A 13465-nucleotide genomic window follows, 5' to 3' on the forward strand; every position below is an offset into this window, starting at 1 on the left:
TTGGGTATAGAGCATAAAACACAAACATGTGTGTTCTCTTGTCTAATTAGATGTGAATGTGGTTTTTGGAGCCAACAACCACGACTTGAATTCCTATTTATACATAATTTTAGCTTTTTTTAACATTTAAATATGGGGGAGCAGGGTGACGCACAACTAGTGTTGTTTGTCATATGCATCAACTACTGTTTGACTATAAGCTAAAATCTAAGATAGACACGAGACTTATTCTACCATATTACGGTTATGAAAATGAGGTGCATAATCAACCGTCCTCCCATACCTCAAAAAAATGAAATCTAAATGACAATCTTGACATACCTTTTTATTTATTAGCTTTTGGAGGATCCTTTGTCATAACCACCATGCCACAGCTAAACCATCAAGCTCTGCAAGTTCAGTTAAAATTCCTGCATTCCTTATGAATGGAGATCCTCATCCTCTGTGAATGTCTACAAAGCAGATTGACGTGTCTTGCAGCTTTCTAGTATAAGACATACGAGTAGCATTCACAACTAAAAGCTATTGTACTGCTATGGACGAGAGAAATATCTTTACATTGGGAATTGTATGTACCATAAATAAAGACACAAATAGAAAACCATAACAACTTTTCTACTACATTTCAGAGAGGGGGCAGATGAAGAGGAGTGGCATACAAATGCCACTCTACCATGAAACAAATGTTGAATTACCTAGGATGAGATGCATACAAATGCAGTGCTTCCGTGAAACGAATATTCTTACAGAAGCGAGCTGCAGCATATCAGAATGATGAAAGTCAGCGATCATCCGGGGGGCGGGGCACCGGCTGCCATCCTGCGCAGAGCTGTATTATGTCCTTGAGCGCCGGCGACGCTGGCTCCATGGTCCACTGCTGGTAGTACTCCTCTGGCCTGAAGACAGACCCAGGGTTATCGATCAGGCAGGGCAGCGCGCCATTGAGGAAGGCGTCCCCTTCCGAGCTGATCGACCCTGCCACCACGTCCTCTCGGTCGCCGGCCTTCTCCGGCATGTACTTGAATACAGTTGTCTTCTTTGGGGGCCCTCCACCTGCCTCGTAGATGTTGCACTGGGACACGATCTGGGCCTCTACGCCTGCGCAGACGGCGTAGATGCCCCAGCTGCGCGTGTAGTTGTTGTAGAGGTGAACCTTTCCGAAGCGGAGGCGGGGGTGCCTCTGTCGCGTGCCGTCGAAGAAGCAGTGGTGGATGGTGACCCTGATGCAGCGGTCGCCGACGTGCGTGGGGTCGGCACCGATGAGCATCGTCTTGTCGTGCCGCATAAAATGGCATCTGCGTGCAGTAATTTGTTAATTGGTTGGTTCAATCGTGAAGCTAATATATCGATTACTACAAAATTTCCGCATCGGATAGCAGTTTTTTTTTTTGCAATATAGTAATAAGATTTACAGGGGAAGGAAGAGTGAAAAGACCTTGAGACTGTGATGTCTGTGCTCTGGCGCGTGATGTCGATGAGGCCGTCATCGTAGTCGGCGAGGGTGCAGCGGTCGATCCAGATGTTGGTGGAGTCGGGCTTGACCTGGATGCCATCCACGTCGTGCCCACGGCCTCCTTCTAACACCAGGTTGCAGATGATGACGTGATGGCATGACTTGAGCCGGAGCCCCTTGCCGGTGAGCACCACGCGCTGGCCGCGCCCGTCGATGGTCTTGTACGAGGAGACGCGGAGGTAGGAGTGGAGGTGGATGGTGCCGGACACCTCGAAGACGATCCACAGGGGCTCCTCCGCCCGGCACGCCTCCCTCAGACTCCCGGGCCCGTCGTCTGCGCCGATTCATTCAGGAATCAAAGGATCAGGAAGCGCTGGGCACGATCTAACTCCTTGCCGTACGTAACGTACCTTGGAGCGACGTGACGCGGTGGATGGCCCCGTAGAGGCCCCCGATGGCGTGGCGGCCGAAGCCCTCGGCGCTCCCGACCAGCGCGCGGAGCCTATGGTCTGTGTCCTGGTACAGCATCTCCCCGCCGACGTGACGCTCGCCCTGAGGGTGAGGAGGGTGTCGCGGCGGCGATGGCGGACGAGGCGGAGGCGGAGGCGGAGAATCCATGTAGGGCCCCGAAACTCGTGAACCCATAGAACAGAGACGTGGTACGTCCTAAGCTGCCGGCGGCGGTCGAACGCCTCGCCTGTCTCCTCCCACGGCGCTTCCTACCGGGCTACTTGGCCAGATCCGCAGACACGGCGGTAGCGAGGAAGAGTCCGAGCGGGGACAGGGATAGGAGGATGGCGATGTACGTGGGCCAGACGGCAGCGGGGGGCCGCGTACACCTTCCGCACGAAGGCCCAGCGCAGGCGCGGATCCTCCTCCTCCGCCACTTCCTTCGCCGCGGTGGAGCGGAACTCTCGAGAGGGGGTCGGAGGGCTAGTTGAACCGCATCTATAGGTGGTCAACAGTCACAATTATAGGTGGTCTAAGAGCAACTTCAATAGTTCTCTAAATAACTCTCTAAATCTTAAATTTAAGAAGTGAACAGAAAAATACTTCTCCAATGGTTCTCTAAATAGACTTGCTAAATTTAGTTAGTTGCTATTCAACTCTATTTACTCTCCACATTTAGCAACTCGGTAGGAACTCCCTAAATACAGTTGACGTCAATTTCTTCACACTAGCGTGATTATTTTTACCTTTCCTATACAGTGAGATAGCCAGTTATAACACACTCTTTTTTATTTTCTAGCATAATGAGGTAGCTAGGTCAAACACGTATGACGCAAGTTTCTCCTTCACCGTCGAACCTAACTTTCTCATAAGTTGCGTCACCGGACCACCACTCATCCATAATTCATATCGACCGACCTTTTTTCTTCCGCCCTCATATCCTCTGCTCTCAACCTTATTATCAGGCAGATCTCATAGGGACAGGGCCGCTAAAGCTAGATTCAAAATCGAACTACTTCCTAAATATGAGCAACTATTGGAAACTAAGTTATTTTTTACTTCCAATAGCTATTTAGCAACTTGCTAAACATGATTTTAGCAAGCTATTTTTTAGAGAACTACTGGAGTTGCTCTAACAGTCACAATTGTAGAGACGTGGAAAACCCAAAAAGCAGAGTAAACTAGCCGGTTAGTGGACAAGCAAATGGACGTAGACCAAACAAGAAGAAAATTCGCTTATGCCTTTCAAGCACTCCACTACATACTAGTAGATGTAGTAGTATGTGTGCGGTGCGTGTGCCACTCCCAGTACTGATGTGAAGGATATGGATGCCATGACTGCCTTTGACAGATTTACTTAGTAGTAGTACTCTAGTAATTACCTACCTGTAACACTGCAGTTCTTTCTATGAGCAAGAGGATGAGAGTCCCCGTTGACAGATTTGTTGTAGCGCTGTCACACCACACATCCTCCTGAACTTTGGAGAGAAGTGAATCTGCAGGAACTTTGGAGAGGGACGAGTGCAAGAACTTTGGAGAGGGCAGGTGCAGCAAATTTGGAGAGTGACGAGCGGTTGTGCAGAACGGATCAGTTCTTCGGACGGTGACAGTTGAGATGGGAGCGGGGTTGGCACACGCGAACGCGATGCGGCGATGGAAACGAAGCTGACCTTGGCGGTGGAATGGGAGCCGGTGGCGGCGAAGAAGAAAGCGAAAATATCCGAGGTGGTTGGGACGAGCGCGAACCATATAGGGCTGCGGATCTCAGATCCAAATATGCTACCCTTCAAGTTTACACGAATTTCATTAAAATAAGGCTCTTGGGTAGCTGTCTTTTCTTATTAAAGCTCTATATTTTAATTTGTTTATGTGATTAGGGTTCCTATTGAAGTTGCTCTAAGGAACTTCTATAAATATCTTAGTTCCCCTTTCTCTTTCTCATGGAAAAGGCTTCAAATGTTGTTCATTTAAAAAAATGGCATTGATGGCGTACATGAGCATTATGATCTCTTATCTATCTCATATCCATACCTAAGATAAAAAAAATAGTCCCATCGGGTCACTTATATTACCCATATAGGTATGAGTTACCCGTCAGATCCGTACTCACAAAGATTAAACATCTACATTATACAAATGTCAATATATCCATTACAAAATTTCTAACATCATTCAATCATCTATTCAAGAACACCATAGATAATTGGATATAGTAGCAACACTAGGATAGTAACACATAACACATTACATGTTCTATTACATGATCATCAAATAGTTGTTAAGCCTTCTATGGTATTATCGCCGAAAAGGTTGTTAAATAGTCAAAAGAGATATATAAGTAAAGCCCAAGTTCATGTTTTTAGGCTAAGTCAAAAGAAATATATAAGTAAAGCCCAAGTTCATGTTTTTAGGCTAAGTTTATACCCACGGGTTAACAAGTATGGGTAGGGACAGAATTTTCTTATACCCGTTTACCAATTGGTTGAAGGTTTTTACCTAACAAGAAATCCATAGGTAGAACATTTAGACCATATATATACCCTAATAGAGTAAATACTCATCGAGTATCGGATCGCGGGTAACCATTGGGCCATTGCCATCTCTAATCACTTGCCAAATAGGATCGGAGCCAACTATGCAATCTTTTGTCTGCGGTGTGCCATATGAGATGCACCCATGCACATCTCCAGCTCTGATCTTGATTCAGACCTTATTCGTTTTTTAAGAAATAGATCAGAAATCGTTAAGATTAGAGAAGTAATCCGGCTAGAAATTATTTAAGGCCACTAATCCGTGACAACCGAATCAGTTGTTGGCAACAGCTTACTACCTTGCTCTTAAATAACTCAGTACAAGTTAATCAATTAACAACATCTATAATACAAAACATCGAGGAGTCCATTGATCTTTTACTTATTTTATACATTTATATTTAAGCAATTCAATTTTAAAATTAGCATCCTTAAAATTACCATCGTAGTATAAAATAGAAAATCAGGATATAAACTTTTTATCATATTATTAGACACGTTATTGAACACACGGAGATAGTTAAGCTTGTGTTCAAAATTTAAATTTGTCCAAGAAAAGTTAGAGACACCAAATTCACCCTCTTGACTATCTTAATTATTCCAGCGCTTTTTATAGTACGGCAAAAGAAATGTGTCGCTATTTTATGTCTATCAACTTCATGACACTAGTTGATCCTTAATAAAATTCACAAAAGAAACCATATATAAACCTAATCATCTATCTATATTATTATAGCCTAACTTAGTTTGCTTCTACAAAACAAAAGAAACTATATAATTCCAATTAATTTTTGTCACTATAAAGTACAACGTTAATCACAATAATTTAGTGCAAGGGTTGTTAAGCCTAGAGCTTTCGAGCTATTTCTAGGCCAATAACATCCGTCCGTCAGTTTTAATCGTGAAACTTTATGTAATTTATAAATAGTGTTAAGGGTCAAATATACTTCTGGCAGTAATACTGATTTGATCCGTAAGTTGGTTGTTTGTTTTTCAATGGTCAAACAAAAAATTAGACATACAGAAAAGCAAGCCACTTTATCTCCAGAGGAAGTAGAATTATGATCACAACCAGGTTCTGCACAAGTCTATGTAGATTCACCAAGAAATAGAGACCCGAACCAAGTAAAATAGTAACAAACCAGATAATCAGACAATCAAACATGTATATCAATATGATTAGTAAAAAAACATTAGGTTTGGATTCAGCCAAATTAAGTCTGACCAAATTCATAGAAAATATGATAAATATTTACTGCATTCATTTTAGGTCCTAAGTATTTAACTAGTCTCAAAATGAGTTTGTCAGAACCTAAAGCAAACATTCAGTACAAAGATGTAGGTGCGACGAACACTAGTAAACAAAATTTAAAAGCTAGCCAATTTAGTAACATTAACTGACATAACAAAAAAACAACATTATTCAGCACATATTTTTAAATTCAAACATCACATTTATTCATCATTTGCTGCCACACTGTAGTTTTGGGTAGGGTAGAAGACAACCGGTCCACGAAACAAACTTAGTCACGACAGACAATACAAATACTTCAAAGACGGTATCATACATGGCAGTCAAGGTCTTCACAAAGATCTGCATTACCATTGCCACCCCTCAGGCGGAGCACCAGGTGGAGGGTGCTCTCCTTCTGGATGTTAAAAAAACGACAGAACTAGGATCTCTTAGATACGATCAGAATCTAGATGAAATTACACCACTGAATTGGTAAGACATGAAAAGAAAGAATTTCTAATCCATTAAAAACACTCAAATACCAAAATGAACAGATTCGGTTAAATTTCACAAAGGCTAAAGGTTAAAAAAAAGTAGCCCCAATCACAATGGTAAATTTATGGTTTCTTGGCAATTTAAAGAAGTGAAGTAATCTTGCAATATATTTTCAACGTCTAATTAGATCGGAGAACCCTTCCAATTGACCAATTAAGAAGTTAAGCTCGTTGTCTTTTTATTTTACCAGAATTAGAGCCAGGCTCTATCCATTTATTCACTAGAGCCAGAATTCAGATTTTTTTTATTAAAAATAAATTGATTTTATTACGACATGGTTTTTTCCCCATTTATTACACGCATCTAGGAACACCAAACCAGATCAATACATGACTGTGCATCAGAAATTTAATTAAAAGAAAAGAAAACGACAGGCAGATCAAACCCTACGCAACGAGCCGATGGAATCATTACAACGACGAGACCCAACTCTGCGCCGCCTACAAGCGCCCCACAGTTCCCAGGTCGAGTACTCAGAGCACCCATAGCAAATCGTCAGATCGACCCGATGACTCAAAAGTCCCCATAACCTATAACAAATCATTATACCTAGAGGAGAAGGGAAAGCGGGAGGATGATCGCCGATTCGCCGTACCTTGAAGGAAGGAAGGGGGGGATCGTCGAGATTCGCGTGAAGAAGGATCGGGATCGGGATCGCGGGCTGTCTCCGCGTGCGCCGAACAACACGAGAAGATGGAGTAGGGTGGGGTATTTATTGAGGACGTGAACGGCAGCGGGAGGGGAAGGAGAAATCCTAGTGCCGTGTGGACGAGATCAGCCCTCGGCTCGGCTCCGCCACGCCAAGCGCGGAGCTTTCGAGAGCAGCCGAGAGAGATGCCCGTTCAATGCTTCGCGTCAACGTCACGACCACATGCTTTCGCTGCCACGCTGGTGATTGGATGCCGTTAGTTGATCGGTGAACGCCACGCCGTTAGTACCTCTATGCTTTGCTTGCTAAGTGCTAACTGAAGGATGTTGGGGCTGCCGCTTGGAAGATTTTTTTCTCCAAAGCTTTTTTTTCAGTGAGGGTTCCACTTAAATTTTATCTTTATTAAACATATTTGAATATAACTAATGCAAATGTACTAACTCCGTTCTCGAATATTTGCGATTCGCTAGTTTATTTTTGAATTAAAATGCGACAATAAAAAAAGAATGGATGGAGTGTTATTTTTGAGAGGGTAACTGCTAGAAAATTTCAACTTGAGCAGTCCACGTGGCATGATTCTTTCTATAGCATGTGCGTTGGCTTAATCACCTAATTATGATGATGACAATAGCCCATGCTCAGCTTGTTCATTTTGTCTTATGATGGTTCATGTCCAACGAGCGGCCATTGGTTGTTTCATCACAAAATAAGCCCATAGGGCCTTTGTGGTTCAAAGAGATGGGTCCACATTTTACCACAGTTCCAATTTCCCGCCGGACAGGGACAGAAATGTTAGTGAGGATTTGTTACACGAGTCTTCACATGATATAAGTTCTCCGACTATGGATTGCGACAATAATTCTCCAAAAAGGAAAAGAAAAGAAAGGCACTAAAACAGCACCATGGCATCAAAGATTTTCTCCTGATGATAAAAATGCCATCTTGGTTTCCAGCGAGCTACACTACACCTACTTTGTCTTCACGTGGTCCTCCAAAACAACGGCGGCGGCGTTGCGTCCTGGCGCGCCCATCACCCCGCCACCTGGGTGTGCGCCACTCCCGCAGAGGTACAGCCCCTTCACAGGAGTTCTGTAATCCGACCTGTGCGCTCCAAAGCGCAGACATGCTAGTAGTCATGACCCCAGAGCCACGGATTCCTCCGACATGGAAAGCTTCAAAGATCGGCAAAAGGAGGAAAAAAGGATCAATGCAATAGGGCAAACATTACCATCCCTTGGCAGGCCTCATGAGGAAGAGAGAATCCAAGCCCATTGCGCCGTGGAAAATGTTTCCCCCTGTGAAATGTGAACCGTGTTTTTCTTAGCGCGCTAAGCTCTTCAACAGGTACAGTGAAATGAAAAACATCGAGAGGAAAGAGATCTACCTGTTAGGCCGAACTCTCTTTCAAGATCAGGCGGAGTCAGCATATCGTAGCCTACCACCGATGAGCTGAAGCCTGGCGCGTACTCATCAATCAAAGAGAAGCATCGCTCAGCAAAGGCTTTCTGAAAATGAGTTTCCATAAAAAATGGTTACCGATGCCAAATCCAGCAAGCAAATCTATCCGCGGATGGTGTTAGCAGCAACGCCTAACAATATTTGTGAGCCATCTCTGCGTGTGCAGGCGCTGGACGCGAAATGTATAGCGAGATCAAAGCGTGAGCAAGATCAACATACTCTGACATTAGAATCCTGCCAGCTGCCTTCTGAAAGTTTGTAGGGTGTGTACTGAACAAAGAGATTAATAACATGCTGACCTATCGAAAGGATAAAGCAAAAGATGGAAATGATATCAGGGGGGTAGGAACGAAAAATTGCCTTGGACACAAAGAGTAGCGGTAGGATCCTATCACAGTTTAACGACGTGCGCCCCCATATAGTTTCTTGCTCTATTGGGATCTTGTGATACTGAGATATGTCTTAGTAGATAGTTATGCCACTGCGATGACGGAGCAAGATACATGCATACCTGGCGGAGAGATGGTCTTATCCAAAACAGAAGGAATTGTCATTTCTATAACAGGTCTTTTGGACGAGATGCCGTCTGCTGCTTCCCTGTATGCAACGTCAATTTCCTCCATGCTGGAAAGAGAGCATAATTTCCATATTAGAAGACATTAAGTGTGGAATAGCTCAGTCAAGGTGATGCTATTTTTCTTCTCAAATAAATAGTTTTTCACACAATCACACGAGAGGCCGGATCAATCTGGCTTTCCTTCTGGTAAAAGAATGAGGAATGAAAATCTATCTACAGTCTGGTCCCATATAACATGGTTGCGGACTTGCGGTTAGCATGGCCATTTTATTTATTATCCCAGGATACAGATGAAAAGAACATAATTACATCAATTTACACTTGTAGGTTAACAAGTTTTGTAATTTAAGTCAGGATTCAGGGCACTGTTTCAGGACACCACAACTTATTATCGAGTAATAACTAATAACATTCTTGGGTTAAGAGACCATTTCCCTTGTCCCACTAATGTTGACAAGCACAGGCAGTGCAATACATAAAAAAAAGTTCTCTCTAGGGCGAGGGAAGATGCACAATACATTAACAAAAATGATAAATGTGACAACAAATTGTATCTGACACCTTGTTTGTTTATCTGATATCTGCAAATAAAGATCAAAGACGAACTCAATATGAAAAATATGTCATCTCTGTATACCTTTCGGACCCAATGTGTATTGTGCCCATGTGCTCTGGGCCACCTTCAAGATTGGTGTTGCAACACTGGAACTGTGGCAGTCTGTCGACAGCCACATTAATCTTTGTTGTTGCCTGCCCCCCAAAAAAAATCATATTATATTATATTATTGAGGTTAGAGCTATAATATTTCAGGTGTTGGAGTCACTGTTGATTATCAGAATGTTCAAACTATTCATCTAAGAAGCAATTATAAAATATAAATATATATTTTACCAAAGAAGGGAAAGGGCCTCAAGCTGAGATAGCTGAATTGGTTAGGTGGTTTGATTAGCACTCCTTAGGTCCATCGTTCAACTTCCAATGGGAGCGAATTTTAGGCTAGAGTTAAAAAATCCTCACATCTACAGTCTATCCCATGTCAAAACACGTCTAAGGCCTGCTCCTAATCATGGTCGTTCTCACATAGGCTACGGTGCCGCCTAACCAACTCAGCACAGATGTCACAGACAGGCATGTTGGTGTAAATGAGTTATGATGATGCTTTTCAACTCAGTGACTATTTGTTAGATGCAATTTCTTTGTTTGAAAAAAACACCATTATTATTGTACTGAAATATGCTTGTACACAAGTTCTTACAGAGCTGTAATCTGCTGCCTTAATTGCACAGAGGAAGTCCTCCGGAAGAACACTAGAAGGTACTAGGTCCTGCAAAAGAAACCAGATATCAGCATAAAAGATATTTGCTTAGTTATTCTAGCAACACTAGAGCTGGTAGATCTTTGCAACATTACATATTTCTGAGTTTTCCTTACCACAAATGTTTTGTATGGTGTGGCATTTGAGAGAACAACTGGCGAGTGCACCTCTGTTCCATCAACCAAAGCTACCTACAGATCCCAATCTTTCAGGGCTTGTTCGGTTTGAGGTGCATTGAGGGGGATTGGAGGGGATTAAATCATCTCCTATTCAAATTTGTATAGAAGGGGATTTAATCCCCTCCAATCCCCCTCAATCCACCCCTAACCGAACAAGACCTCAAGAGGTTGAAAGCAATTAAATGAACTTACAGGTTATTCAAAGTACTTACCCCTTCTACCATTCCACTAGTTTCATTAACCATTACTTGGGAAACCTAAACAAAACAAAGGATCAAGTCAAGGAACAAACCTAATATGGAACGTAAACCACAATTATGAAAAACTGCCACTACATAAAACAAATGGGTCTTTTCCTTTGAGAACTCCAGTTCACAAATTTGAATAATTGATTGTTTTTTTCCGTTTCAGTTTGGAAAAAAAAACTCTGCCAAAGAGCAGCCGTACATGCTATAAGAATTGTGAAGTCACCTCGGCATTTGTTACAATCTGCACTCCTGCTTCAAGAGCTGCTTTGCTTATAGCTGATGACACTGAACCCATACCACCTTGGACATACCTGTAGCAAGTGTATTATTTTCTTTAATTAAACAAGAAGTTTTCCGAACAACTGAAACAAATATGAACGGGCGAAAGAACTAATAATAAACCTAACATACTAACAAGCAGATTTGACAGCATAGTATGATGCCATTTCCTATAACACTAGTCCTTGAAAACTTGCTTGCCCATCCAGTGGATATTCACACCAGTTGATGAAACATTTAGAATCAAAGTCTCTACTGAAAATTTAACAAAAATAAGAGGCGTCTTAGAGAGTCAAAGCAAGAAGCATACGCCCAAACACCACGCTGACCACCAGTCTCCCCCATGACATGGTGTAGAAGAACATATCCAGAACCTGGAGTGTGCACACCAGCCTATAAAAGGGATATCCAGCAGTTAAATGCCAACGTGCTAGGCAAAATATTTTGCTTATTCCATTCAAAGTGCCCTCACCATAGCTCCTATCACGGCGTCAGTTGCAAGAGTGGCCTTCAAAACCTCACTCTGCAGTAGACAGTAGTCAATGGGAGGCCCTTTTGTTCACAGATTAAATAAGATTAGGTGAAGGCTGCCAATTGAAATAAAGCAACCACAGAGATCAATGTGAACAGAAGCGTTTAAGATGGGACTAATGCTGACCTCAAACCAGGTGTTCAAGATTTTCGATGCCGGAGAAAGGAGTAGGTCAAAGAATTCCCTGCACAACAATTTGATTTTTAGAAAGGGTTGCATAAACGGTGCCTATCGAAACATGGCCAGTATTTGATACTCACACCATGTTCTTCTGCCCCTGCTGCATCACATGCCGAAGAAGGTGGCCCCAGAATGCTGACTTCTCAACCCTATGCTTCATCCTGTCAACCATCGAGAAGTGGGCCTCCTGCCTCAGCTCGGGTGGAGCTGAGTCTATGACAAAGTCCATGAGCTTGCAGAAGTTCTCCAGCTTCTCCTCGTATCTGCATTCACATACAGATCCTACCAAGACCATTGTAATAAAGAGCTAAAATGTACATAGATACCACAGGAATCAGGAACTTAAACGTTTATTTAATCTAAGATCATTCCAAGATAAACTGCACCTTGGGTATGCCACTGCATCCTTCCTAGAGAACTTGCTGATCTCTGAGTAGTTTAGCTCAGCATCGGGGCCAAGAAGCAGGTATCTGCCGTCAAGGCATGGCGTAAACGACGAAGGGCTCCGCGGCAGCAGCTTCAGCCCGTGCCTCTCCAGCTCCAGGTCGCTTATATTACAGAATATGTGCAAGCATGAAGCACCCACAACAACAGCAGCAGTGTCATCAGCACCAGATACAAATCAAAACAACGGTATGCAGTTCAGAGTTGTGTACAGAGGAGAATGACCGACATTGATCTGCGGCGCATGAATTTAACAGGAACCGAGGCTTGCTAATCGCAAAGGACGCATCCTTGGAGGAGTTTACTCACCGGAGGATGGCGGGGCGAAGGAGGCTGAGGAGGTAGCTGCAGCGGGAGAAGCGGAATCCGGGGACAAGGTCCGACTCCGAGACCGCCGCGCCACCCAGGACGCCCCGGCGCTCCAGCACGGCGACGGAGCGGCCAGCGCGGGCGAGGTAGGCGGCCGCGACGAGGCCGTTGTGGCCGCCGCCGATCACCACCGCATCCCATCGCTTGCCCCTGGGCAGCTGCTGCGACGCCCGGGACGGGTCCGACGCCGCTGCGTCCGTGGAGAAGCGGCGGCGACGGGCGGCGACGGCGAGCAGGATGCGCCTCGCCGCCGGTGACATGGTAGGTTCTGCTTAGGTTCTTCGCCTGCCAGTCCGTGCCCAGTGCGCAGTGGCCAGTGGGCGATGGGCGAATCTTTCTGCGCAGGATTCCGCGACCGCTGCAGAGAAGACGGACGACAAAAGTACGTTTCAGTACATAGATAAAATAAAAAGTCACGGGTCATAAATAACTACTTTAGCTACGCTCCCTAATGGCATTGGACATAGGGTCTGTTTGGATCAGCTTTTTTCTGACCAGCTTTTTCGAGAATCTAGCTATGAAGAGAATCTGATTGTGTAGAAAATTTGAATATCATTAGGATCACATGCGAAGAAGGATAAAGTTATCCATGGGGCTCAGGATCTATAAAGTGACGTATTACTACTATTGCGACGACTCAACCGATTATATGTTTATGTTGATTTTGAATGGTTTTTACCCAAACGAATTTTATAGAAGTTGTCTGAAAAGCTGAGTGTTTGGCAGTCCGCAGCAGCTTTTAATGGTCAGAAGCTGCGAAAAGCCGAAACAAACAGGGTCATAACCTTATTAAGTCCGACAGCATACCTAGGCCATCAGAAGTTTATGAGGTGGGCCCACTGTTGTCTGACTAGAGATGAAAACGGGACAGGAAATTCTCGTACCATCTCGTTTCGAATACTTTTTTTCGATCGTTTTCGAATTGTTCAGGAACCGATTAGAAACGGTACGAAAACGATTTAGCTAGTTTTTCGACCGTTTTGTATTTTTCGTTTCCGAGTCGTGCTAATA

The 13465-nt window shown here is 43.8% G+C and overlaps 2 protein-coding genes across 7 annotated transcripts; both read right to left on the reverse strand.

The window, feature by feature from the left end:
• Positions 1 to 503: 503 nt before the first annotated feature.
• LOC100283618 (uncharacterized) lies at positions 504 to 7081 on the reverse strand. Of its 5 annotated transcripts, NM_001371956.1 has the most exons (5): positions 6819 to 6887; positions 6003 to 6083; positions 1864 to 2401; positions 1436 to 1787; positions 599 to 1295 (listed from the first exon to the last, which is right to left on the reverse strand). In NM_001371956.1, exons 3-5 carry the CDS (start codon positions 2096 to 2098, stop codon positions 782 to 784), a joined length of 1101 nt encoding a protein of 366 aa, NP_001358885.1. In that variant the 5' UTR covers positions 2099 to 2401; positions 6003 to 6083; positions 6819 to 6887; the 3' UTR covers positions 599 to 781. The 5 variants fall into 5 exon arrangements, with proteins under 5 accessions (XP_035823950.1, XP_035823951.1, NP_001358884.1 ...); XM_035968057.1 differs by having other exon boundaries at positions 504 to 1295; positions 1864 to 6083; positions 6819 to 7081; XM_035968058.1 differs by having other exon boundaries at positions 504 to 1295; positions 6003 to 7065.
• Positions 7082 to 7601: 520 nt separating this feature from the next.
• Positions 7602 to 12897, reverse strand: LOC100272533 (pyridine nucleotide-disulfide oxidoreductase domain-containing protein 2). Of its 2 annotated transcripts, none has more exons than XM_008647048.3 (16): positions 12395 to 12897; positions 12028 to 12189; positions 11722 to 11904; positions 11588 to 11645; positions 11402 to 11452; positions 11240 to 11322; positions 10874 to 10961; positions 10615 to 10659; positions 10340 to 10414; positions 10164 to 10232; positions 9545 to 9657; positions 8842 to 8954; positions 8550 to 8629; positions 8257 to 8377; positions 8101 to 8167; positions 7602 to 7973 (listed from the first exon to the last, which is right to left on the reverse strand). In XM_008647048.3, the coding sequence occupies exons 1-16, from the start codon at positions 12712 to 12714 to the stop codon at positions 7841 to 7843; spliced, it is 1761 nt and encodes a 586-aa protein (XP_008645270.1). In that variant the 5' UTR covers positions 12715 to 12897; the 3' UTR covers positions 7602 to 7840. The 2 variants fall into 2 exon arrangements, with proteins under 2 accessions (XP_008645270.1, XP_020394022.1); XM_020538433.2 differs by having other exon boundaries at positions 7602 to 7998.
• Positions 12898 to 13465: the final 568 nt, after the last annotated feature.

The sequence above is a fragment of the Zea mays genome, chromosome 5 (genome assembly GCF_902167145.1).
Source record: "Zea mays cultivar B73 chromosome 5, Zm-B73-REFERENCE-NAM-5.0, whole genome shotgun sequence".
Lineage (NCBI taxonomy): Eukaryota > Viridiplantae > Streptophyta > Magnoliopsida > Poales > Poaceae > Zea > Zea mays.

Excerpts from the sequence above, each read along its gene's own strand:
- LOC100283618 (XM_035968057.1), bottom strand. The coding sequence starts at position 2,098 with ATGGGTTCACGAGTTTCGGGGCCCTACATGGATTCTCCGCCTCCGCCT. Across the intron at positions 1,788-1,863 it reads CCGCGTCACGTCGCTCCAAG|ACGACGGGCCCGGGAGTCTG; the intron begins GTACGTTACGTA and ends GAATCGGCGCAG. Across the intron at positions 1,296-1,435 it reads ACAGACATCACAGTCTCAAG|ATGCCATTTTATGCGGCACG; the intron begins GTCTTTTCACTC and ends TACTGCACGCAG.
- LOC100272533 (XM_020538433.2), bottom strand. The coding sequence starts at position 12,714 with ATGTCACCGGCGGCGAGGCGCATCCTGCTCGCCGTCGCCGCCCGTCGC. Across the intron at positions 11,646-11,721 it reads CAGGGGCAGAAGAACATGGT|GGAATTCTTTGACCTACTCC; the intron begins GTGAGTATCAAA and ends ATTGTTGTGCAG. Across the intron at positions 8,378-8,549 it reads GGCAGGATTCTAATGTCAGA|AAAGCCTTTGCTGAGCGATG; the intron begins GTATGTTGATCT and ends ACTCATTTTCAG.